At 43.6% G+C, this 26,391-nt stretch overlaps 2 protein-coding genes across 6 annotated transcripts in view; one reads left to right on the forward strand and one right to left on the reverse strand.

Moving 5' to 3' along the window:
- On the forward strand, nucleotides 1–18,762 carry COQ5 (coenzyme Q5, methyltransferase). 3 transcript variants are annotated; one of them, XM_049698249.1, is made up of 8 exons: nucleotides 10–239; nucleotides 4,177–4,326; nucleotides 8,200–8,421; nucleotides 13,043–13,149; nucleotides 14,244–14,414; nucleotides 14,980–15,068; nucleotides 15,654–15,765; nucleotides 15,848–18,762. In XM_049698249.1, exons 1-8 carry the CDS (start codon nucleotides 38–40, stop codon nucleotides 15,947–15,949), a joined length of 1,155 nt encoding a protein of 384 aa, XP_049554206.1. In that variant the 5' UTR covers nucleotides 10–37; the 3' UTR covers nucleotides 15,950–18,762. The 3 variants fall into 3 exon arrangements, with proteins under 3 accessions (XP_004281465.1, XP_049554207.1, XP_049554206.1); XM_004281417.3 differs by lacking the exon at nucleotides 14,244–14,414 and having other exon boundaries at nucleotides 1–239; XM_049698250.1 differs by lacking the exons at nucleotides 13,043–13,149; nucleotides 14,244–14,414; nucleotides 14,980–15,068; nucleotides 15,654–15,765; nucleotides 15,848–18,762 and adding an exon at nucleotides 9,602–13,036 and having other exon boundaries at nucleotides 9–239.
- The window catches only part of DYNLL1 (dynein light chain LC8-type 1), a 23,247-nt gene continuing 15,524 nt past the window's right edge, over nucleotides 18,669–26,391 (reverse strand). For 2 of the 3 annotated variants that reach the window (XM_049698256.1, XM_049698255.1), the window contains exons 2-3: nucleotides 20,621–20,758; nucleotides 18,770–19,089 (exon numbers count right to left, since the gene is read on the reverse strand). In XM_049698256.1, coding sequence (XP_049554213.1) covers nucleotides 18,952–19,089; nucleotides 20,621–20,752 — 270 coding nt within the window. In that variant the 5' untranslated portion in view covers nucleotides 20,753–20,758 and the 3' untranslated portion in view covers nucleotides 18,770–18,951. Of the gene's footprint in view, nucleotides 19,090–20,620; nucleotides 20,759–20,972; nucleotides 21,128–26,391 lie in introns of those variants that run through there. The other variant, XM_004281418.4, reaches the window with a different exon arrangement.

Raw genomic sequence — 26,391 nt, forward strand, 5'->3', positions numbered from 1 at the left:
CGACATCCTGTCTGGCGGCGGTCACGCGACTGTCAAGATGGCGGCCCCCAGGAGCTGGGTTTTATGGAGCTTCTGCTGCCGTGGGTCGTCGCGGGTGTTGCTGGGCTGCAGGCTTCCCGGGCTTCGTAGCTCCTGGCCCAGGGGCCCGCTGGGTGCGCGGCCCTTGTCCCAAGAGAAGCGGGCAACCGAAACGCACTTCGGGTTTGAGACTGTGTCGGAAGAGGAGAAGGGGGGCAAAGGTGAAAAGGGTGAGAGGGTGGAGGGGGGGAAATCTGACCGTCTGCGATCTAGTTTCTTCCGCCCATATTAAGGGTTGATTTAACGTCCTGTCGGCTCTGATGCATTATCTTCTTTATCTTCTGCAGTCCTGACCTCCAAGAAGTAGCCCCAGCCTAACCCTGCCAAACTGAGACGCTACCTCTTTTTAAGTAATTATCACAAAACCCCATCAGTTGAGCGTTTATGATGTGCCAGGCAGTGTGCAGACCTTGTTTACAATCTCATTTCAACTTCCCGATGATGAATATTGCTATCCCATGTTACGTAAGAGGAAATTGAGGCTTAAAGCTTAAGCAAAAACTTGCCCAGTTTAATATAGCTAGTGAGTGGTGGAACTAGTATTCCAACCCAGTTTGGCCCAACTACAGAGCCCAAGTTCTTAATCTCTTGCTAAAGGGATAGGCCATCTTTTATACAAAGAAAGAAGGAAACTATTTTCTGTGTGCCTCAGCTTCCAAATTTGCCCGATAGGAATAATAGTAACTTTTTTCATAGAGTTCTTGTGAAGATTAGATTACTTCATACACTGAAGAATTTTGAATAATGCCAGGCACTTCATAATTGCTCAGTAAATGTTAGATATTTTTGAGCAGTTTTTTGTGTTCACCATAAGCATGGGAAAGGAAAAGAACTTTTTTAAAACTCCAACTGTACCATTTGTAATGGGGAAGGTATTATGCCCATATTACAGATGGATAAGGTGAGACTCTCAGAGGTTCCTTAACTTGGCCTATGTTCACCCAGGAAATAAGAGAAAGAGCCTACAACTGAATTTCCATCCTCTTATAGACTAGCACGTTGTATTACCTCTCACCTGAATCTTAACTAAATATTATACATAGCTCTACTGTAACTCTGATTGTTTTGTTTTGTTTTCTGCGCTACGCGGGCCTCTCACTGTTGTGGCCTCTCCCGTTGCGGAGCACAGGCTCTGGACGCGCAAGCTCAGCGGCCATGGCCCACGGGCCCAGCCGCTCCGCGGCATGTGGGATCTTCCTGGACCGGGGCACAAACCCGTGTCCCCTGCATTGGCAGGCAGACTCTCAACCACTGCGCCACCAGGGAAGCCCTTGTAACTCTTTGAATACTGAATTTAAATTAACATTTATTTCACTGTGAATCCCCAGAAAGCTAGGATGGTGGCTCATTCACGTCTGTATCCTCAGCACCTGATGCACATTGGGAGCTTGATAACTGATTGTGGAGTGAAATAAATGGAGCCAAGTAAAACGATAGCAAACTTTTATTGAGGCCCTGAAACCTTTTAAAAATATTTTACATTAATTCTTATAAATACAAGCGTATGAGGTAGGAACTCTTATCCTGTTTGTATAGATGAATAAACTGCTGATAAGTGGCATAGCTGGAATTTGAATACACATGGGTTGCTTCCAAAATAATAATAATGCTTAACCTCTGTATTGTGCTTTACAATGTATAAACAACATTTCACACAATGACGGGGGGGAAGAGTTACCCACTAAGCTAAATATGACTTCCAGATTGGGACCCAAGATTGAAGTACAGGCAATCTTTGCACAATGATGCAGGACAGTAAAAATGTCCATGCAAGCTGAAATCATGACAATGATCTTAAAGATCAATGGGGAAGGGCTTCCCTGGTGGCGCAGTGATTGGGAGTCCGCCTGCCGATGCAGGGGACGCGGGTTCGTGCCCCGGTCCGGGAGGATCCCACGTGCCGCGGAGCGGCTGGGCCCGTGAGCCATGGCCGCTGAGCCTGCGCGTCCGGAGCCTGTGCTCCGCAGCGGGAGAGGTCACAACGGTGAGAGGCCCGCGTACCGCAAAAAAAAAAAGATCAATGGGGAAAATTGCGATTGTTCCAGAACCTTTAAAAATTATCAAACATCAAAAACTCTCTTAATGTCAGTTATAAATATATAAGGAAATGAAAAAATAGTAAAGTTGATATTTATTTAGCACACTGTCATTTAAAATTAGATTTAATTAATACAATTAGAATTTTTAATTGTTAAATTTAAAATTAAATTAAAATCTAACAAAAAATTAGAAAGATTGAGAATTAAGTTGTTTTAGTCCTTTGTAAAAAATTTACCACGAGTAGTTTAAACAGTGTTTGCATCCTTTTTGTCATATAATTTACAGTAGGGAGTGAGCACCTTCTCCATGCCTCAGCAAACGGTCAGACGTGTTTCTAAGGTTCAGTCAGCTTCTAACATTTTATCCTTTCACTTTCAATGTCATGAAATATCTCCAAGAATTCCTTTAATGTGAAGTTTTTTGCTGGCATCATTTCCTCTGGGACATCTTCAACCTTTTCATCACAACCACATTCTCATTTACATCCATAAGTTCATTTTCCCAAAGTTCCTCTGGCTGCATATCTAAAACCTCTCGAGGGGCAGCAGTATCAACATTCCCATGGTCATGTTTCTCCTGTAACTCCACTGATGTATTCAAATTTCACTTCCAGGGTTTATCACTTTTCATTATTTTGTTGCACTTTCATTTCCATTGGCCAGTTTCCTCTTTCAGTTATCTAGTTTTGTAAAATGCCCCAGAGATTTACAGCTGAGATAAGAAGATAACACAACTACATGCTTTGCTGTCTGCATGTGAACTGAATAACTGATGTATAGTGACCAACCAGCTACAAACTGTAAGAGAAATGACATTGTTGGCTTCTGATCATGATGCATATCTGTTATTTATGTATGATTTGTGGACTGAAGAACTACTAGCAAAATGTGTACTTTATGTAATTAGTCACAGTTAATATACCACTGGATTTGAATGATGTTGCTAGAGGACTGGCATTATTGAACTAAACCACAGTAACTGAAATTCTTGTATATTAGAACCATATAAAGCAAGAAGGGCTTATACTTAGTGGGTTGAGCCTTAGTGTCCCTCTAAGTACCCCAAAAGATGTTCAAAAGCAAAGAGCAAGCTTATAGGATCCCAAGGTTGAGAATAGACATTCAAGATTGAGTTAAAGGAGGGGGCTCTATAGTCTGCTGATTCAGCAGAGGACAGTAATATTTTGGGTCTAAGCAGCACATTTTATCTGAGGAACTCAACGTGTCTCCCCTTCATTACCTAATTCAGCCTTACGGCAGGCAGGTAGGGGGCTGGCGCTGATATTCTCATCTCATGGGCAGAAATTGAGGTGCAAAGAAGTTAAATGTAGCCTGTACTTTAAAGTGTATTGGATAATAAATTCCTTAACTCTTCAGCTAGCCCAGATTCCACATTCTGCCTTAATCCTATGTTGGGTCATGAGGACCCTCTACAGTGTGACTTGGCCCTGATTCACATCCTGCCATCCATCTGCCCACCAAATTGTACATGAGGTTTTTCTCAGTGATGCTGGCAGAGATGAGCTGAGGTCTTCCCATCCATTTGTCGTGTCTTCCTAAAGGATTTTGTTGTCTTTTATTATAATAATATTAGAAACATTCCAACCCCCTCCCTGCCCCTTCCTCTAAGAAACAGAAACTGGGGAATTCCCTGACGGTCCAGTGGTTAGGACACAGCGCTTTCACTGCTGAGGGCGCAGGTTCTATCTCTGGTCAGGGAACTAAGATCCTGCAAGCCAAGACGTGTGGCAAAAAAAAAAAGAGAAAAACAGAAACCTATTTAGTACTTAAGTATGTGCATGACATTATTACAAGGTAATGGCCCTAGGTAAAGCTAACTAAGATAACATAAAAGAGGTTGACTTCTTTCTTACATGATGTAATTTAAGCCTTTTTTAGAAGGGGTAATGTTAAGGTGAAGATTTGGGCATCAAGCATTATGACTTGGCTCCACCTTGCAGACAGTTAATTTCATGGGGGGGAAGCTTTCTCCTCTTTCATTTAGGACTTTTCCAGGTTAATCTTATGAATAGTCCAATCATGTTGTATTTCTCTCAAGTCTATCAGGTGTTTGAAAGTGTGGCCAAGAAGTATGATGTGATGAATGATATGATGAGTCTTGGTATCCACCGTATTTGGAAGGATTTGCTGCTCTGGAAGATGCGCCCGTTTCCGGGGACCCAGCTGCTGGATGTTGCTGGAGGCACAGGTAACATACAGTTCTGTATCCTGGGGTACCACTAAGCTCCTTTTATAAAAATTAGTGTCTCTTGGGACTTCCCTGGCGGTCCAGTGGTTAAGACTCTGCACTTCCGCTGCAGGGGGCACAGGTTAGATCCCTGGTCGGGGAACTGAGACCCCGCAGCCTCGCAGTGTGGCCAAAATAAATAAATAAGTAAAAAATAAAAATAAAATAGTTTAAAAAAATTAGTGTCTCTTGTTGGAATGAGCTAGCTCACCTACCATTAGCCTGAAAATAGTAATTGAAAATCAGTACACTTCTCAGAAAGATTTATTCTTTCCTTTTTTAACTGAATGTCAGTCAAAAGCACAGAATATCAGCTTTGTGCCTGTCACTTTTCTAAAATTCAGAGGATTACAAAGTAAAACGACCAATTTTTAACTCTAGTGGCATTTCCCCATCTAAACAACCGTTTTACCTTCTCTTTAACCTTTATCCCACTTTCCCTCTTTCTTTGGTGTGGGAAAGGGGGAGAGCTTTTATCATGTTATGTAAGCTTTCTAGGCAGACTTTTCTGCCTAATCTACTATGATACCAGATATCAAAAGCTCATTTATTTGTGCATGGTCCTTTGTTATTTGGTACACACTAGGCATTTGGAGAGAAAAATGTCACAATGTGTAATATAATGTAATAATGTAATAATCTATACTAATAGGATAATGTATAATAATAAATTACAGTAGAATAATGTCCATGTTTGAAACATGTTTATGTGTGGCTTTGTTGGTGTGGCCCTCTACCCAAAAGGAAGCACGGAGGGCAGTACGGTGGAGGACAGTTTAGCAGAATCTATCAAAATCTAAAATGCTTACAGTCTAGGATCCCACAGTTCCAATTCCAGACATCTAGTCTGAAAACAAAAACAAAAACAAAAACTTGCACAGAGAGATAGCTACAGAAGGGGGTCAGTTAGAGCTGCTTCCATCTCCAATGTACCCCAGCCAGTAACATTACCACATGCTGGCAACTGCCCATTTAGAAAATGCAATTGAAAAGTAATCCCATATATTTAAAAAGACATTGAAAAAGTAGAGCTACAAATATGCTCACTGCATAATTTTTAGTCATAGTGAAAAATTGGAAATAACCTATTTCTACCTCAATAAAGAAATGGCTTTAGGGACTTCCCTGGTGGTGCAGTGGTTAAGAATCTGCCTGCCAATGCAGGGGGCACGGGTTCGATCCCTGGTCTGGGAAGATCCCACGTGCCGCAGAGCAACTAAGCCTGTGCGCCACAACTACTAAGCCTGCGCTCTAGAACCTGCAAGCCACAACTGCTGAGCCTGCGTGCCACAACTACTGAGCCCACGTGCCACAACTAGTGAAGCCCACGAGCCTAGAGCCCATGCTCCGCAACAAGAGAAGCCACCGCAATGAGAAGCCTGTGCACCGCAATGAAGAGTAGACCCCGTTCGCCACAACTAAAGAGAAAAGCCCACACACAGCAACGAAGACCCAACACAGTCAAAAAATAAATAAATATATTTTTTTAAAAAAGAAATGGCTTTAAATTAAGATACATCAATACTATAAAATATTAGGTAGCTATTTAAAAGAATGAGGAAAGCCTAGAAATACCAATGGAATGGCCTCAAGGACATATTAAGTGGGAAGAAAAAGAAAAGTTGTATACAATGCATATAATATGATCCCCATTTATGTTTTTAAGTTGTTTTATATGAGTACATATAATTATATTTAAATATATAGGAAAGTGACTAGAGAATACCGAATTGGATGGAGAAAATGGAAAAACTTAAGGATATATTTCTTACAGTGTAAGAAAAAAACAAAACAAAGACAAGGAAACCGCATTGTAAAAAGGGAAATGTGATCCCGGAAAGCACTGGCTTTGCCCAAACAATATTTACCTGGTCACAATAATGTACACACTTGATTTTCAGCTTTTAGACTCAAACCATCAACAAAGCACAGAAGACATAGCTATAGAACAAATAAAATGTTATCAGGCTTGACAGAATAAAAATATATATATGATGGAACGCTGAAGGGAGTCAAAAGAGATACTGTCTGTAGTTGGTGGAATAAGAAATAAAATACTGGGGTGGAGGGATAAATTTGGAATTGGGATTAACAGATGTATACTACTATATATAAAATAAACAACAAGGACCTACTGTATAGCACAGGGAACTGTATTCAATATCTTGTAATAACCTATAATGGAAAAGAATATGAAAAAGAAAAAAATGTATATATATGTAAAACTGAACCACTTTGCTGTACACCTGAAACATTGTAAATCAACTATACTTCAATAAAAAAATTAAAATTAAAAAAAATATATTGATTAGTTTATTACTTTAGGTTACAAAGGTATCTGTGAGGAATTATGAAAAGTGATAAAATATATTGGGAGGATAAAAGCAAGCAGAGATGGGGGTGAGTAAAGAAGTAGCTGTAAACAAAAGAATAAACAGCTAAAGGAGTTGGGAAGGATGGTCTGTGGGGAACTGAACTGGGAGTAGGAAGTGGTGTGGCAGGGAACTGTTGCTTGTGACTGTACCTTTATGTTACTGTCATAAAAATTATTAGAAAAAGGCTAGAAGGATGCACACTTAGCTCTTAACACTTGTTATGTCTGGAGAGTGTGGACAGAGAATGAACTTTCATGTTTTATTCTACATGTTTAGGTATTGAGTCTTATAGTAAGAATGTGTCCATGCATTACATATGCAATTTTTTAAAGGTTTTTTTTTTTTTTTGAGGTATGCAGGCCTCTCACTGCTGTGGCCTCTCCTGTTGTGGAGCACAGGCTCCGGATGCGCAGGCTCAGTGGCAATGGCTCACGGGCCCAGCCGCTCCACAGCATGTGGGATCTTCCCGGACCGGGGCACAAACCCGTGTCCCCTGCATCAGTAGGCGGACCCCCAACCACTGTGCCACCAGGGAAGCCTGAGGTTTTTAAAAAAAATTAATTAATTTATAAATAAATTAATAAATAAAATAAATTAATTTATTTTAAATTAAATTAATATAAATTAATTAATAAAATAAATTTATTTATTTATTTTTGGGTCTTCATTGCTGTGCACAGGCTTTCTCTAGTTGTGGCAAGTGGGGGCTACTCTTCGTTGTGTTGCACGGGCTTCTCACTGCGGTGGCTTCTCTTGTTGTGGAGCATGGGCTTCAGTAGTTGTGCCACGTGGCCTCAGTAGCTGTGGCGCACGGGCTTAGTTGCTCCGCGGCATGTGGAGTCATCCTGGAGCAGGGCTTGAACCCGTGTCCCCTGCATTGGCAGGCGGATTCTTAACCACTGAGCCATCAGGGAAGTCCAGGTTTTTTAAAGAATCTTAGACGTTAGAAATTTACTGTTAAAATAAAAAGTTACTGGGCTTCCCTGGTGGCACAGTGGTTAAGAATCCGCCTGCCAATGCAGGGGACATGGGTTCAAGCCCTGGTCCCCGAAGGTCCCACGTGCCATGGAACAACTAAGCCCGTGCACCACAGCTACTGAGCCTGCGCTCTAGAGCCCACTAGCCACAACTACTGAAGCCTGAACACCTAGAGCCCGTGCTCCGCAACAAGAGAAGCCACCGCAATGAGAAGCCTGTGCACCACAGTGAAGAGTAGCCCCCGTTCACCGCAACTAGAGAAAGCCGGCGCACAGCCAGGAAGACCCAACGCAGCCAAAAATAAATAAAATAAATAAATAAAAATAAAAATTAAAAAAATAGTTACTGTTGAGATGAGTACAAAATTCAATTTTCATACACTCCTCAACCCCTGTACCTTTGTTGCTCCTTTGGGGTTTAAGAAATGCTGGGTTTTTGTTTTTGTTTGTGTTTGATCTTTCCTCCTGTTGGCTTCCCACAGGTGACATTGCATTCCGGTTCCTTAATTATGTTCAGGCACAGCATCAGAGAAAGGAGAAGAGGCAATTAAGGGCCCAACAAAATTTATCCTGGGAAGAAATTGCCAAAAAGTACCAGAATGAGGAGGATTCTTTGGACGGTTCTCATGTCATGGTCTGTGACATCAACAAGGAGATGCTAAAGATTGGAAAACAGAAAGCCCGTGCTCGAGGATACAAAGCTGGTAAGTCCTGCAGAAAATGGACCCAGAGGAGATGTTTATATGTTTATAAAATAAGATGGAATATGTACAATGCTGAAGTGCTTTCTTTCCAGGTTTCAAAGACTTACATGTAGGTAGGAGTGGAAGATAATTTGTGTGGCTGCATCCAGCATGTGTGCTGTTATGTACATTATTTCAGCAACCCAGGGAGTTAGATTATCAGCCATATGTGACAGGGGAGATAACCCAAACCCAAAGAGGTTAAGTATCTGCTTCAGCTAACACAATTTAAATGGCAGATCCGGAATGGGGGCTGACTCTTTGGATCTCAGCTCTTGGACACTGAGACAAGTTTGGCTTTTAATTCCCAGCAGCTCCCCAGTGACCCCCATGCCCTGTTCTTGAGCCATTTCATCCCCCTCCCAAAACTAAGCTCTGCTTCAGCTTTCAAACCAGGGGGCTCCTGGGGCCTGGACATTTCCCACGTGGGGCTCTTTTTACAGGCAGTCTTTGCTCCAGAGCACCTCCACCCCACCCCCGCCACTGGGTGGGCTGAGACTTTCTCAGATCTTCATCCAGGTCTAATGGCTTTGTTTTTTGGGGGAGCGGGGGGGGGGGGGGCGGGGCGGGGTTGTGATTTATTTATTTATTTTTTTAATACATCTTTATTGGAATATAATTGCTTCACAATACTGTGTTAATTTCTATTGTACAACAAAGTGAATCAGCCATATACACACATACATCCCCATATTCCCTCTTGAGGCTCCCTCCCACCCTCCCTATCCCACCCCTCTAGGTCATCGCAAAGCACCGAGCTGACCTCCCTGTGCTATGCTGCTGCTTCCCACTAGCTATCTCTCTTACATTTGGTTGTGTATATGTATGTCAATGCTACTCTCACTTCGCCCCTCACCCGCTGTGTCCTCAAGTCCATTCTCTACATCTGCGTCTTTATTCCTGTCCTGCCACTAGGTTCATCAGTACCTTTTTTTTTTTTTGATTCCAAATACATGCGTTAGCATACGGCATTTGTTTTTCTCTTTCTGACTTACTTCACTCTGTGTGACAGACTCTAGGTCCATCCACCTCACTGCAAATAACTCAATTTCATTTCTTTTTATGGCTGAGTAATATTCCATTGTAGGTCTAATGGCTTTTCCCACACAGCCTTGCTTCCTCTCCTTTTCATTTTTTCCAGGTGTCTCCTCTCACCCCCTGCCCCCAAAAAAGAAAAAAACCCTTTTGCCCTCCTACCTCTATTTCATCATGGGTTTCTCAGAGGGCCCAACTGATGCAGTTGAAGAATCACCCGTAAATGGTACTCCTCAAATTTCCCTAGCACGGTACTCTCAACAGCCAATGGGAGAATGCCTGGGTATCTCCAGGAACCTGTTGCAGCCTCCAAATAGACAGTTTCTGCTCTAGCTTAAAGATATACATTTTGCATTTGGCTTTCTGTTCGTTTTCATATTTTGAAATACTTTTGCCCCTAGTTTTATGCCCCAGTAGAAGTACTGATCTGGCAGCTGCAGCATGTTTACCCAGCTCTTCAGAGCCGCTGCACTGCCCTCTTCCACGCTGGCCGAGCACTGCAGGCAGCCCCCGTGAGAGGCAGCGGTGCACAGCAAAGGAAGCCAAGTCCCTTGGGTCCATGTCAGCACTTCTCCCCTCCCCCACCCCCACCATGAGTGTCTATGGTTATTTTAGCTCAATTCTGCTTCCTCCTCCTCCTCCCACCCGCAGAATGAGCTGCCTAGACGAACTGCAGCCCACTTGGCCCCCCAAATGAAGGGCTCTTTTGTTAACCATCAACACTGATCAGAAGGCTGACAATCACTAGTGTTTCTAGACAAAGGCACCGTGTTCTTACTCCTACTGAGAAACGTGTTTCCCTTCTCTCTGGTGCTTAGCCACGAAGACTGGAGAACAAAGATGGAAATGATGGGTAATGTTCCACCTCTTGAATCATCTCTTCCATAGCACAGCTTGCCCTTCAGGCTCTCCTAACAGCCAAGAAATCCACCTGCATAGGAATCATTACATGCTGCATAGTATGGTTTTATCTTTCCTCCTTGCTTTATCAATCTCCAATAATAATGCCTTTGCAAAAAATATCATGCAAAAAAATTTGAAACTAAGTGGGAAGATCCTAGAAATGATTTAATAGTTTAAAAAATTAATGTGTAAAGGCATTTTTGTGTGTAGTACTATTATGTGTTTTACTTACATGTAGCACTTCCTCCCAAAATGGAAGCTTGGAGGGCAGGAACCTTAAAAAGATTATTTGATGGTTTATAAAAGTGATATATTTGGGAAAATTTTGGATATTAGAAATCAAAAATTTGAAAAGGTATTAAGAAGTAAATATTAACCAGAGTTTCAGCATCCAGAGATGACCATGACCCTCAATATATTTCCTTCCTAGCTTTTTCCTAATCATGTTCTTTTTATAAAATTGAGAACATCTTATGTATATAATTTAGTATCCTGCTTTATTTAATTCAGCATTGTATCATGAGATTTTCCCATGTTATTAAAAACTCCTGGGAATTCCCTGGCGGTCCAGTGATTAGGACTCCACACTCTAACTGCTGAGGGCTCAGGTTCGATCCATGGTCAAGGAACTAATATCCCACAAGCTGCGTGGTGCGGCCAAAAAAAAAAAAAAAAATTTCCTTAAAATCATTTTTTATGATATTCTGTCATATGGATGTTTTATGATTTGCATAACCAATTTATGTAACTAGTTGATCTTTCATTTTTTTCTGATGTTTTTGCACGTAGCACAATGTTGTGACATCCTTATTTGTAAATTTTTGCATGCATCATTATTTTCTTTTTACTGACAATATATTTGGACAAGTGTTCAGGCTCTCTAGATCTCAATTACCTTATCTATAAAATGTAGAAAATAATAACCCTTCTCACAGTAGGAGGTACTATCCCATAACTGTTAAAAACACAGGCTCTGGAATAAAACTTACTGAGTTCTAATCCGTCTGTGTGACCTTAGGCAAGGTACTTCAGTCTTTCTGATACTCAATTTTGTTCACCTGAAACATGAAGATGGTAGTACGGCTGTCTCAGAGTCGGTATGAGGATGTGAGAAGATAATGTATGTAAAGTGATAACACAGACCCTGCCATCATGGGCTTAGTAAGCAGTAGCTTTGATGATGATGTCATTAATGTCCTCCTCTTAAAATTCAAATAGCTGGGTCAAAGGATATACTTATTACTAAGGCTCTTGTTAAATACTGCTGGCATACTTTCCAGGAGGGTTATTTCCATTTACCTTCCCCTATAGTGCCTTCCTTCTATATCATACTTTTTTTTTTTAAGTTCCATTGAGACAACGAACGTGACAGTGCTTTTATTTTATTTATTTATTTAAGGAAGCCAAGTGTTTTATTTTATTTTAAATGTATTTATTTATTTATGGCTGCATTGGGTCTTTGTTGCTGCACGCGGGCTTTCTCTAGTTGCAGTGAGCGTCGGCTACTCTTCATTGCCGTGCACGGGCTTCTCATTGCGGTTGTTTCTCTTGTTGTGGAACACGGGCTCTAGGCGCACGGGCTTCAGTAGTTGTGGCACGCAGGCTTCAGTAGTTGTGGTTCACGGGCTCTAGAGCACAGGCTCAGTAGTTGTGGTGCACAGGCTTAGTGGCTCCGTGGCATGTGGGATCTTTCCAGACCAGGGCTCGAACCTTGTCCCCTGCATTGGCAGGCGGATTCTTAACCACTACACCACCAGGGAAGTCCCTATATCATACTTTATGTCTGATTCACTGCAAGTTGAATAATATTAAAGCCAAATCAGGATCCTCAGAGGACATAGCTACCCTGATGGGGAGCTCCCTTGGGTGTTTTCTGAATTCATGACCAGACTTGCAGTCAAGACACTTTGCTTCTGTATGACTCCAGTAGAACCAATATAATTATACTAAATTACGTACTTAGAATACTTCCAATGATTGTCTGAAGTAGGTACTATTATTGACTCCATTTTACAGATGAGGAAACAAAGTAGTTTATTAAAGATTATATGGCTAATAAATGGGGAAGCTGGAATTAGAACACAGGCAACCCCAGGACCTGGGCTCTTAACCACAGTGCTTTACACAAAACACCTAGTGGATAAAAATTGCTTAAGGGTAAGGCATAACTAAGTAACCAGTGTCTACTCTGAGAACCTTGCGGGGACTTCCTGCTAAACTTCAAGGTCGCCAGCTTCACATTCTCAGGACTGGAGGACACCGTGAAGACGGTGGCCAGGAATCCACTGGAGAAGGCAGGTGTGTATTTTCTGACACCACTTCAGATACCACATGTGTGATGTTTGCTCAGCACCAAACAGCTCTCCAGTTCTCCAATGTCAACCAGCTGTCCAACAATTTAGTTCAGTTCTGACACTAATTACCCAGAGTTAGCGTCAGATTCCACAGGTTTAAGGGCTAATTGCCACAGGACTGCCCCCACTTCACAAGCCAGCCGCAAACAGGGTGTCCACAGTACCCACAGTTCTGTCCGGCCTACTGAAAATTCAGGGTTTCCCATGACCCCCTCCTCAGGTTTGACAGTTCACTGGGTGCAGAGGAGACAGTTGTCCAGACTGAGGCCAGAACTGCTTTTCTCTTTCAGGACTTGCTTGGGTAGTGGGAGACGCTGAAGAACTGCCCTTCGATGATGACAAATTTGATGTTTACACCATTGCCTTTGGGATCCGGAATGTCACACACATTGATCAGGTAATGAATGGCTGCATCCGCTTGCGTGACTCAGGATATTAGTTCTCCTGGAGTGGCTCCACGGTGAATGAGGAAAGGGAGAGATTCTTCTCTGGGCTCAGCTCCTGAGTTGAATGTTTCAGGCTTAGAGGTCTTAATCCTTTAAATTGCCCATTTTCCTGCCCACAAAATTGAAAAAAAACCACAGAGCAGATCCCCACAGAAGCCTTTGTTGCTTGGGTTGGTATTTACATCCTTAAAAAAAAAAAATTTATTTGGCCGCATCAGGTCTTAGTTGCGGCGGCGGGCTTCTCTCTAGTTGTGGCGCGTGGGCTCTAGAGTGCGTGGTCTTAGTTGCCCTGTGGCATGTGGGATCTTAGTTCCCCAACCAGGGATCAAACCCACGTCCCCTGCATTGGAAGGCGGATTCTTAACCACCGGACCACCAGAGAAATCCCGGTATTTACATTTTTGAGACTGTCAGTCTTGCTCTCTCATTTCATCTGCTTCCTCTTGCTTGTGAAGCCACCTGACTCTGACACTGCAGATCAGAGGGATTTCCAAGGCTGACAGAGAAAAAGGCACTCAAACCCTATTTTGGCAGAAGGTAGCTAGATTCATGGTTCCTCTGTAGGAAGAAGGGAAATGTTCAGCTCTTAATCTGATGCAGCTCTTCTTTATTTCTGCTTGAACATTCTGTCCAAACATTTGAAGATGGTAAGCAAGGCACCCCATTTCATTTCTGTAATGTGGACTCCAGTTGCCTAGTTGCCTGCTTTGGGTGGGACATCCTTTATGGTGTACTTTAGCTTCATTTTTATGACCTGTCCTATGTCTGTAGCCAGTTTATTATTCCTTTTAAATTAAAAAATAATAATAAATTTTAGTAGATTCAAAGTTCAAAAGGCACAAACGGATATATCAGTAAAAGTCTTCACCTTGTGTCCCAGCCATTCAGTGCCTCTTCCCCCTGCAGTCACCAATTTCTTAATGTAGCTTTGCAAAGATGTCTTGTGCATATTAAGTGTATTTATTTTCTTTCTTTTTTTATACAAATATTAGCATATGAAACATTTTGCCCATTGCTTTTTTTTCCCTTAAAAATATACCTGCAGGGCTTCCCTGGTGGCACAGTGGTTGAGAGTCCGCCTGCCGATGCAGGGGACACGGGTTCGCGCTCCGGTCCGGGAGGATCCCACATGCCGCGGAGTGGCTGGGCCCGTGAGCCATGGCCGCTGAGCCTGCGCGTCCGGAGCCTGTGCTCCGCGGCGGGAGAGGCCACAGCAGTGAGAGATCCGCGTACCGCAAAAAAAAAAATCTATATATCTATATATCTATATACCTGCAGACTTTTGCATGTCAGCACATAAAGAACACTGGCTCTTCCTTTTTTTAATAGCTGCATAGATTCCCTTTGTGTATATATTCCGTAATTTAGCCAGTCTCTCATTAATGGTTAAGATGCTTCTAATCTTGGTGCTGTTCAAATCGTGCCATAATGAATAACCCATGTCGTTTCCACAATAGAAACATTTCTGTAAGATAGATTATTTGAAGTAAAATTGCTGGATCAAAAAGGAATATCCATTGTGATTTTGAGAAGTAATTCAAAAATTGCCGCCTGTGGGGCGTTGTACCAATCTGAGTCAGTTTAGATTACTCCAAGTAACCTTCTCTAGTCACGGGCAGCAGAATGCCTATTTCTGCTGTTACAGCTTCCCAGCTGAGAGTGAACACGGGATCTGTGGGAAATCACTTTTATAATGCCCATAGAAGCTGACGCCGCCTCAGCCTCCCAGAGCTGAATGAGGGCTGCTGACGAGTGTGTTCTGTTGTTCCTGTCTTGCTCAGGCGCTCCAGGAAGCCCATCGGGTCCTGAAGCCAGGAGGACGGTTTCTCTGTCTGGAGTTCAGCCAAGTAAACAATCCGCTCGTATCCAGGTTGGTATTGTTAACAGGGCTTGATTTTCATCATCTAGCCAAGGGTTTCCCATCCCAAAGTGGAAAGAAAGTAGCCAGTAAGCTACAAGCATGAACCTCATAGTTCAGTGTCCCAGAGTCCCTGAGGGACAGTGCCACCTCTGAGGTCTGAATGACAACACCTAGGCTAGAAGGGTCTCAAACCAGAGACTCAAGTGGGCCCACGTATGTATTTTGTTTGACTCATGGTATTTTAAAAATTGACTTAGATGTCCATATTTTAAAATCAGGAAATTTTACATAAAAATCTAGATTTCCAGCTTCACTTGAGAAATCAGATATATGGCAACCCTGGTTAAGCCCATATTCCCACATGGCAATAGTCAGGGCTGAGTAGTAACTGCCCTTTCTCCACTTTTCTGGTACTTCCTAACTGTGCCTGTCACCACACCTTCACTACTCCCTAGGCTTCTGCACCTGGCCCACTTCACTTATTTCAGGTACTTGCTTGACTCTTATAGGCATTTGAGTTTATAATCCCAGGCTTAGACCTTCTTGCTTATTAATGGTCACGTTCTAATCTTAATCTTTTGCCTTTTTGTTTAGGCTCTATGATGTATATAGCTTCCAGGTCATTCCTGTCCTGGGAGAGGTCATTGCAGGAGATTGGAAGTCCTATCAATACCTTGTAGAAAGTATCCGACAGTTCCCATCTCAGGTAAAAAACTTCTATAGCTTACAACAAAGGCCCTACAGTTGAAATCCAGGCGATTTTTGCTGTATCCTTCTTTGTGTTTTAGGAGGAGTTCAAGGAGATGATAGAAGATGCAGGTTTTCAGAAGGTGACTTATGAAAATCTAACATCAGGCATTGTAGCCATTCATTCTGGCTTCAAACTGTAACTCCTTTAAGATCCTGGAGTGTGAACCAGTCACATCCTGTCAAAAGGCTGGAGCCGAAGGATAATGTGGTTAGTGAGACCAGCACAACATCTCCTCCTAAGGCTGTGCGCCTTGGACTCATGTTCTGATGTGACCAGTCTCAGAGTGAAAGAAACAAGCTTCTGTCACTTTATTGCAGCTTTCCTTTGGGGCTGCTTCAGGCCTTCTCCCAGAGGTATTTAGTCTGTACTTTTTGCTTAACTCCTACTAATTTTTCTTGGCTCTGTAGTATGTGGTTAAGGAAAACCAGCACTGAAACTCAGTTTTGAAGTGTATCTGTGGCTTCTCTGCCAGTGCTGCCTTCCAAAGGGATAATGAATCATTAGAACCCAATGATGATTTGAACCAGAAAACTTCCTAGCTGTACCCAAGTCCATCTTTCAGCCTAGGACTAAGTCTGGGGCCAAAAGCCAAGGCCCAAATTAGAGGGCTAAGGATCACAACTAGAATTGTGCCCTGAAACACTAAAAGAGTTTACAATTTTCATGGGTTTTGTCATTTTTTTCTTGAGGGAGGTGAAAGAAATACACTTTCATCATTATTCATTCAGTCCTCTTCTACCAAAAGCCACTATTGTGTCCTCAGTGCCTGTCATGAAGGAAACTTGACAAATCCTTGTTGAAGGAATAAATGTACCTGATTTCACGTCTTACAAAGAGAGCTTCTTTGTCAGGATACGTTTGAAGTCAGGATCTTATAGCCAAAAAAAAAAGTTTGATAACTATTTGTCTAGCCAAACCCCCTCCAGTACTCAGAAGAGCTGGACAGAGCTCTTGTCTCCTTAATACAGTCCACTCTTTGATGTTAAGATGAGACCATAAAAAAAAAAAAATGAGACCATAAATATTTTCAGTGCAGATGAAACTTAAGGGTTTTTTTGGGGGGTGGGGGAGGGTTGGTAAGAAATTGCAGAAGTCAACCTGTGAGTTGGCTGGCAGTTGAATTGCAGAGACCTTAGTTCAAGGCTATTTTCAAAGTCTTCAGATATGCTGCCTCTTGCCCCAGCACAGAAGGGGTCATTTACCCCTTCACGTGAGTCACGACCTTCACTCACAAGATTGTGCCCTTGTCACTGAAAAGCTTCCAGATACAGCACTCTATATACACCTGTCTCAAAGAACAGCACCTTAGAACGATTGATAAAATGCTAAACCTTAGAAAAACTTTTAAGTTTTGTTTTCAGCCAGCTGGCGCCTCTGAAATTAACAAGGAGCAGGCAGTAAAAAAACCTTCATAGGTCATCAACCCAGTCCTCTATCAGTGGCAATGTGATTCTCATATCTGAATCAAGAAAGAAAAGTTAAAAGCTGTCACTTCCTGGCAATAGATATGGGCCTGATGAAATTAGAACTCCCATTGTCCAGCCGTTTGTGGCCTGAAGGCAGCTGGAGACTGGAAGTAGAGCTAAAATCGACAAGATTGATGCAGCTTTGAAAGCCAAACACCTGTTGGGCTTCAAATATAGCCAGGTCACAAAAGAGGAAAAGGAGGTAGAAAAAAGATGTATTACATGAACATTCTCAGTCTGTTCATATAAATACAAACCTAAACGACTGCAATTGCAGTCCCGTTCCACAGTACCTCCTGCTCCTCTCCTGCAGAAAGCAGGGGAAAAACTTCTCCCACTTGAATTGCCATAATAGTAAAACAATTGTTTGCCCCTCTACCCTGAAACTTTCTCAGTCCTAACATTGATCAACTTCACTAGAACTTTTAAGACCCCAAGTTCTGGTAAAGAAAAACAACCTCCCAAAGATGTTACAGACCTAATATTGCTCTCAAGATGGAATCATCAGTCAATTCAGATCTATCACCCGCTCTGTGTAGCATTAGCCTGGCTGCTCAGACACCCTAATTGTATCTCATAGATCCAAGGTCTAAAACAAAAAGGCTTACCTCATGTGAACACTGAAAACAAAGGGGAACTTAAAAGCCAGGACCTTCCTTGCAGCTTCCCAGGATGGGCGTGGGTTGTCTCAGCCTCTGGAATATTTCCTATCTACAAAAGCCAAGTCTGCCATATTCGCTTTTATTCATAGAAAAGATTTGTCTTCCTAAAATTGATAGCAGGAAACCTTTAATGAAGTTTACTTATCCAGTTTTAATTGGGTCTTTTAGTGAAAGCTTCAATTCACATGTGAACACAGCTAGTTAAAGCACAGCACAGCAGGCTTATAAGTTTAAATTCCTGCAGACTTTATTAGAATCACATGGAGGGCTGCCTCAAAAGATTTCCCTTTTAAGACCACCTTTAATCTTTAGAATATACTTTGGCCAAGGCAGGGGAGGGGAAATTAGTCTAGAGCCCAACTTTCTTATTAGCTTATTTCCATTTTACAACCATGGAACTACTATACATTCATCACCACTTGAGGCCTAAGGCCCAGAACACTCTATAGCAGTATCTTTTAACAAAATGAGCACTTAAGGAAAGCATCAGATTAGGAATAAGAGTTAATTCAGTAGTTTCTCTGCCATGCATTTCTTAACATGCACTTCTGAGTAGTATTCTTCCATGCATAACAGTAGCAGGATGGGCAAGAATGAAACTCAAGAGCGTTGAATAGGCTAGTCTGTTATATCCCACAGAAACTTCAAGGAATCACCCCCACCAAACTACCCAAGATCAAACAATAGGCCATCTTCAACCCTAGATTATTTGAACAAATCGTTATTAACGCACACTTCTCCAACACATTTATTTCTTTTAAGGAATGGATTTTGAAGAGAAAAAACATGGGACAGAGAGGTATGGAATAGAAAATAAATACAAATGTAAGCTGTTTTGCTAATTGCTTTATAACCACAACAACCTAGTACAGAGAATGCCCTGTACAAAACAACACAATAAAGATCGAGGTGTTCCCTTAGGCAAGGCTGAAGATTTCAGTCTCTGGTGTTTGGAATTTAGGCTGCAGTCCTTGTTTTTGGATGGATCACTGGGTGTGGCACAGTCCATGCTTTTAACCAGATTTGAACAGGAGAATGGCCACTTGGCCCAGGTAGAAGTAGATGAAGTGTTTGGTTTCATGTGTCACATAACTACCGAAGTTCCTCCCCACGATGCAGTGCCAGGTGGGGTTGTATTTCTTGTCAAACTCCTGGGGGAAGGGGAGGAGAAAAAGAACACAGAATTTTAGTGCTAAACCAGAGGTCAGAGTTTGCCTCCTAGATAAGCAGAGCAGAAAGAAGGAACGTCAGCATCTGCAAATTCTTAGAATGAAAGAATGTTCCTCCGCTCCAAATCGCCTACATGGTGCATTAATGCAAACATACTTGCAATCTGAGCTAAGCTGGGAATGGGGGCTGGGGAGGTAAAAGTCAGAAAGGGCAACGTCAGAGACAGAGCGCTTTGTTATCATGGCAATTACACCTTCATAACTTCTAGAATATTCTTATTCATTAACAGCAGGTGACATCAGTTCTAGTTTATCCTCTAGTTTTTAAACAGAACTAAACTATCCTCCTATTGTACGACATGCACCTACAAAAGCCAAGAAAATAGTAAATATTTAGCCCAAAATACCCCCACTATAACTCATTTCAGTATTATTGAAACAAAAGACTTCCAAAAGAACAAAGCCTCAATGAGCTTCTAAACCACTGTGGATCAAAATTTAAACGGACAAGACACTTGGCACTCCACTGTCCCTATAAAAAGAATGCTGGAAGCAGAACCTGACAGCTACCTGGGCAAATTTTATCTTTCTGTCAATAGCCCTTCTTCCCACATCTATCCTAACAGTGCTAATCTACCACCTGGTCCTCAAGGAGAGCAAACTGCAGTAACAACTTTTCCCTATTTTCCCCACCCCCAGAGGCTCTAGGTTTCACTGGGTAGCTCTAGGCAGGGGCCAAAGCTAGTCCTTCTCTATGAAAGTACTACAAGTCTCTGGTGAGTTAGGCAAAATTTGGCTACTATTGTATTGTACACAGCAAGAACGTCTTTTAGACTAAGGGGAATAAAATTCTTACAAACTAGACCAACGCACTGCTGCTGCCTCTGTCAAAAAGGTATTTATTTCTGCTCCATCCGAAGTCTTTCATCTTCTCATTCTCGACTAGAACCCTCCCACGGCTTAGGCTGCCAGCTTCCTTCCCTTCTAGAAAACATAGCTCGAGAAGTTGGCAGGCCTGCCAGCTTTCTACAGACTGCCATTTACCAATCCCCCAACCTAGTACCCAGCCCTCACTACCACCCACTTTCCCTCAACTGCCGACTGACTCCCCACTGAAGGCTGGCAAGATCTCCCTTCGGCCCTGCTGGAAACACCCACGCAGCTACCCCCCTCTCGAGCACCCAGATGGATCCTGGGCGCAGCAATCATGCAGAAGGGGGGGAACCGCTGCTGCCTGATCCTAGAAACCGTTACTAGGTGGCGCTTTCCCCGTGGAGCTGGGTAATTAAAAAAAAAAAAAAACTTCGAACGCTGAGGGGCCGATCTTCAAGAGAAGCGCAAAATTCATTTGCGTCCTTTTCTGGAAACCTCTACACCCGCGCTACTTTGCGTGCCCCCCAAGTATCTCTGCCATTGCTCGGGGGACGCAGGATCGAGGAGAAGGAACTAAGTTGTGACTCGCCCCAGCTGAGCGCAAACTGCCCGAAACCCCACGCCCGCGCCCTGTCCTCACCTTCTTGATATGGGCCGCAATGTCCTTCTCTATATTATACTTCTCCAATGCCTGAGTAGCACACTCCACCGAGTCCTGTTGCATCTCCTCCGACATATCGGCATTTTTGATCACGGCCTTTCGGTCACACATGGTTACCTGGGGGGGCGAGGCCCGGGCAAAGGGTGAGGAGTTGGGTTATGGGCTGCGCCTGCGAGGCGCCAGCTTCCCCGGCCCGCTCCGCCCGCCCCACGCCACCCCGGGACGACCCCCAACCCCACTTCGCAGGAAGCGCGGGCCGCGCGGACCGAACGGCGGGATAAGTCCGGCAGGGGACGAAGCCAGATAGTGGAACCCCCCCCGAGTCTCTCACCAAAGAGCAGGGGCTGGCCGACTGCAACGGTCTCCTGGGGGAGGGGCTGGCGAGGCTCAGACCGGTCGAGACGAACGGTCCCTACTAAAGCCGTGGCGCATCTATGGAGCCCCACGCCACCCGCCGCCGCCTAGTACCTAAGCCCCGCCCTGCTCCCGCCGGCCCCGCCCCCCACCGAACGTCCCTATTGGCTTGACACAGCCCCAGAACTCTCCCATTGGCCCATGGACTCAATGGTTCCCTCAGGATCTTTCTCCTGCATTTTGTTGCAGACCACAATGCACCGCTCTCGGCGTCGGTTGCCCCGGCAATGGGCCGCACGAGATGAGGCCAAACACCCCGAAGGCGGTGCTGGGGTGGGGTCGCGAGGACCGCCCAGCGGCTAGAGAGGTGCGAAGGAAGCTTCCGCCCAGGTCAAGAGAAGTGATTCCAAATTTACGGAGGTTGTCCCAGAGTGTGTTCTAGAATAAGTATTGTCTTTGGAAGTTGGGTATCCCACGTCCCTTCCTCCCATCCCAGGTCGGAAGGATTTACCCTTTCTGACTGAGGTAGCCAATCGCTTCACTAGAAGGGTATCTCTTAAGCAGGGCTGGCTTCGTGGGCAAGTGATCCGTGCAGTCGCAGAAGAGGAGCCCCAGGATTTGGTTTAATGCTCTGCTGTCTCATTGTTGAAATTCGTATTTTTTTTAATACAAGGGACGCCACATTTTCATATTGCATTGGGCCATGCAGATTATGCAGCCGGACCTCCTCTGAAATATGGGAGTGCGGGTGTCAGAGGTCCTCAGAAATGGGAGAGGGTTTCCTTATGAATTAAGAGATTATCCCCAAGAGTGGGGTCTCCCTGCTGGGCAATGCAGACCTCATTTAAGGGGGTGGGGAGCCCTCCGGGTGGATTTGGGAGTGCCGATCCCGGTGGTGTGTGTCCAGGGTGGGGCTTCTTGCTCAGATGAGGCAGTCTTTCCTGTGTAGGAGTTTCTTGGTGGGGATTTACCTCTAGGGCGGAGGTGCCCTAATGAATAGAATGGCATCCCTTAGAGGTATTTCCTCTGGTTTAGGGAGACTAACCACTAAGTGGATAAAAAACCAAGGACTTGGGGTGGGGTTGGGGAGCAGGATCAGATCTGGATTTAAATATTTAAATCCTAGCCCTGTCATTTTACTAGCTGTTTGAACCTCAGTTTTCTAATCTGTAAAGGGATTAAATATAAAAGGAAACCACTTCATAGGCATGCTGGGAGTATTAAATAAACTAGTGCATTTGAAGTTCTCAGCACAACTTGTGGCACATAGTAAGGGTTGGAAGAATCTTACCGATGGCTGTCAATTTATGGAACTGTCCCAAGAGTCATGGCAAGGTTTTGAACAACCAACCCTTAAATACCTAAAATGTGTTTTTGAACTTGCATAAACAAGTTATCAGTTTAATCATGTAACCAGAAGCTTTCTGTTTACATTTCTGCCTGTTTCTACTTGACCACCCACTCTCATTAATCCAGAGCCCCTTAGACAATTTGATCAGAGGCACACAATGCCAAAGAGAAACCAGCTGGGAATAATGAGAAACTCCGGTACAACATATGCATATCAATTAAATCAAATTAAGAGACTTTTCCCAGTTTCAGGTTTCCAGTGGTGGGATTATGGGTTGGAGGAGTTAAAGTAGTTCTACACAGAGTCGCTGTTGGGGAAGAAGTTGTATTGGCAACAGGAGTGAGTCTGGGTTAGTGCTTCTACCTGACTTGCTGACATGGATGCATGATTCAGAACTATGGAATCTAACGATGATGCTAGAACCTGAATCTCTCTTGGGGGCCTTTACTTTTCATGTATATAGTTGTGTTTTTTTTTTAACATCTTTATTGGGGTATAATTGCTTTACAATGGTGTGTTAGTTTCTGCTTTATAACCAAGTAAATCAGTTATACATATACATATGTTCCCATATCTCTTCCCTCTTGCATCTCCCTCTCTCCCACCCTCCCTATCCCACCCCTCCAGGCGGTCACAAAGCACCGAGCTGATATCCCTGTGCTATGCGGCTGCTTCCCACTAGCTATCTACCTTACATTTGGTAGTGTATATAGTTTTAAACCCTCTGATCTATGGCTTGGCCAGCTTCTCCTTGTTTGAACAGAAGGAGCTGAGAGTCGTTAAAGGGGATGAGGTCATAAGAACAGCAGCTGTGTATTGAGTGGTTGCCTATCACCAAGTGCTTGGCATTTACTCAGTTGCTCCTCACAACAGCTGTGCCTGGGACCCCTTTCCTCCCATCTCCCTCCTGGCATAACTTCTGCTCATTTAGATTTGAGCTCAGATGCCTCCTTCCCTAAAGAATCATCTCTACTTACCCCCTACCACCACACTTCAGTTACTCTCTACTGAAGTAACTTTTTTATTTCCTCCATTGTACTTGCCTCATTTATTCCTTCAGAATAAATTCACATGAATTATCTCATGTATTTATTTGCTCAGTTATTGTCTATTTGTCCCTGCCTGTCTTCATCACTGCTGCATCTTCATCATCGAATTCAGCATCTGCCACATAGCATGCACTGACTTAGATATGCATTGAATTAAGAATTCCAGGTCTTATATCCCCAGCTTACAGATTAGGAAATTGACTTTCACAAGGTCAAGCTGTTAATAAAGGAAAAAATTCCAGGTCTGGATGACCCTAAAGTCCATTCTCTTAACTTCAATATTACTTTAATACATTTAGCTGAGGAGACAGTGTGCCTTCTTCTTATTAATAACTTTGAAGAAAAGGAGTTTGGGACGGGATGATGTTAAGGTTTTCTAACAAATAAGAGGATTTTGCTTGATAAATGCCTGTAGGTTTTTCTCCATTTGTAGCACCTGCCTTCCTGAGCATCTTCTGTGTTTGCTGCTCATCTCAACCAGCTCTTGACCCTAATTATTTTCTTTAAAAGTGAAGGAAGAGGGACTTCCCTGGTGGTCCAGTGGGTAAGACTCCACGCTCCCAATGCAGGGGGCCTAGGTTTTATACCTGATCGGGGAACTAGGTCCCGCATGCATGCGGCAACTAAGAAGTCCACATGCCACAACGAAGATCCCACACACAGAAACTAAGACCGGGCACAGCATAAATAAATAAATAAATAATTTTTTTAAAAAAAAAGTGGGACTTCCCTGGTGGCGCAGTGGTTAAGAATCCATCTACCAATGCAGGGGACATGGGTTCGATCCCTGGTCTGGGAAGATCCCACATGCCATGGAACAACTAAGCCCCTGCGCCACAACTACTGAGCCCGCGAGCCTAGAGCCCATGCTCCGCAACAAAGAGAAGCCACTGCAATGAGAAGCCCACACACCGCAGCGAAGGGTAGCCCCCACTAGTCGCAACTAGAGAAAGCCTGCGCGCAGCAACGAAGACACAACGCAGCCATAAATAAATAAATAAATATTTAAAAAGTGAAGTAAGAGCACTATCAAAAACTCATGCTGGGACTTCCCTAGTGGTCCAGTGGTTAAGACTTCGTGTTCCTAGGCTTCCCCGGTGGCGCAGTGGTTAAGAATCCACCTGCCAATGCAGGGAACACAGGTTCGAGCCCTGGTCCAGGAAGATCCCACATGCCGCAGAGCAACTAAGCCCGTGCGACACAACTACTGAGCCTGCGCTCTAGAGCCTGTGAACCATAAGTACTGAGCCCACGTGCCACAACTACTGAAGCCCACACGCCTAGAGCCCATGCTCTGCGACAAGAGAAGCCACTGCAATGAGAAGCCCGTGCACCACAACAAAGAGCAGCCCTTGCTCGCCGCAACTAAAGAAAGCCCGCGTGCAGCAACGAAGACCTAACACAGCCATAAATTAATTAATTAATTAATTAAAATAATAAAGACTTCGTGTTCCTAGTGCAGGGGGCCTGGGTTCGATCCCTGGTCGGGGAACGAGAGCCCACATGCCGCAACTAAAAGATCCTGTGTGCTGCAACTAAAGATCACGCATGCCCCAACAAAGATCCTGCACGCGGCAACTAAGACCTGACGCAGCCAAATAAATAATAAATATTTAAAAAAAAAAAGAAACTCATGATTTTCTGGCCTGTGTTTAACCCCAAGAGACATTTTGGGGATATTATTTCTAGGAACCAACGGCCTTTTTCATTCTGTTACCACTTATTTTTGCAGAATCATTTCTCACTTCCTATCTGCTTATCGCACAGTGAGGCAGGTAATAAATATCCGCTAGTTGTAAATGAAATGTCTGTTCAGGATTTGGATGCTTGAAATATATACCCAGAGTCAGTTACAGCCCCATCCTCAAGGAGTTTCTAGTCAACAGTAACCTAATCTTTCCAATATCATGGGTTTGGGGGTTTGAAAGGGCTTTAGAAGTACAGGAGCCCAGCAGGTAACATTAATGAGTGAGGTGAGGTAGGTGGTACAATAGGGAGTGGAGGGGACTGTGGCAAATAGAAAAGCCCTTTTTTAAAAAAAAGTATTTATTTATTTTGGGCTGCGTTGGGTCTTCGTTGCTGCACGCAGCCTTCCTCTAGTTGTGGCGAGCCGGGGCTACTCTTCGTTGCGGTGTGCGGGCTTCTCATTGCGGTGGCTTCTCTGTTGCAGAGCACGGGCTATAGGCGCGGGCGTCAGTAGTTGTGGCATGTGGGCTCAGTAGTTGTGGCTCACAGGCTCTAGAGTGCAGGCTCAGTAGTTGTGTCACACAGGCTTAGTTGCTCCATGGCATGTGGGATCTTCCCGGACCAGGGCTTGAACCCGTGTCCCGTGCATTGGCAGGTGGATTCTTAACCACTGCACCACCAGGGAAGTCCCTAGAAAAGCCCTTTAAAAGGTGCCCAGGCAGATGTTGCCATTTGGGATTGTTGACCCAGTGTTGCTAAAATCATCTGATTTTCAAGAGAGACCAGAAATCTGAATTATTTTTATGGGAAATATCATTTTAATGTTGGTCACAAATTCATTTCTTAAAACACAGTGCAGTCTAGATATGGCCTATGGGCCTCCAGTTGGCAACCTTTTATTCAGCTGAATACTCTCTTTTTGTAACCAGAAGACAGACTCAAAGAAGTATAATAGAATATATATATATATATATATATATATATATATATATATGTATTTGGTCTTTGTCCAAAGATCCAGGCACAGAGCTCTTAAACCCTTGAAATTATTTGAGTTATAAGAGAATCTTTTGTTATCATAATGAGTCTCTATCAACTACACTGGAGTTTAGGTAACGAGGTGACTCTTTGGGGGGAGGGAGGCAAGATGCCTTCAGATATACAGATAGTTTCAGATATCTAGATAGCTGGTCATCAGAGGAAACAACCATATGATTAGAGGGTTGAAACTTTCAGCCCCCTATTCCTACCCATGTCCCCTTCCCCTACCTTCCCCATCTCCTGACCTCCTGGGAGGGGAGGGGAAGGGA

The sequence above is a fragment of the Orcinus orca genome, chromosome 15 (assembly GCF_937001465.1).
Source record: "Orcinus orca chromosome 15, mOrcOrc1.1, whole genome shotgun sequence".
Lineage (NCBI taxonomy): Eukaryota > Metazoa > Chordata > Mammalia > Artiodactyla > Delphinidae > Orcinus > Orcinus orca.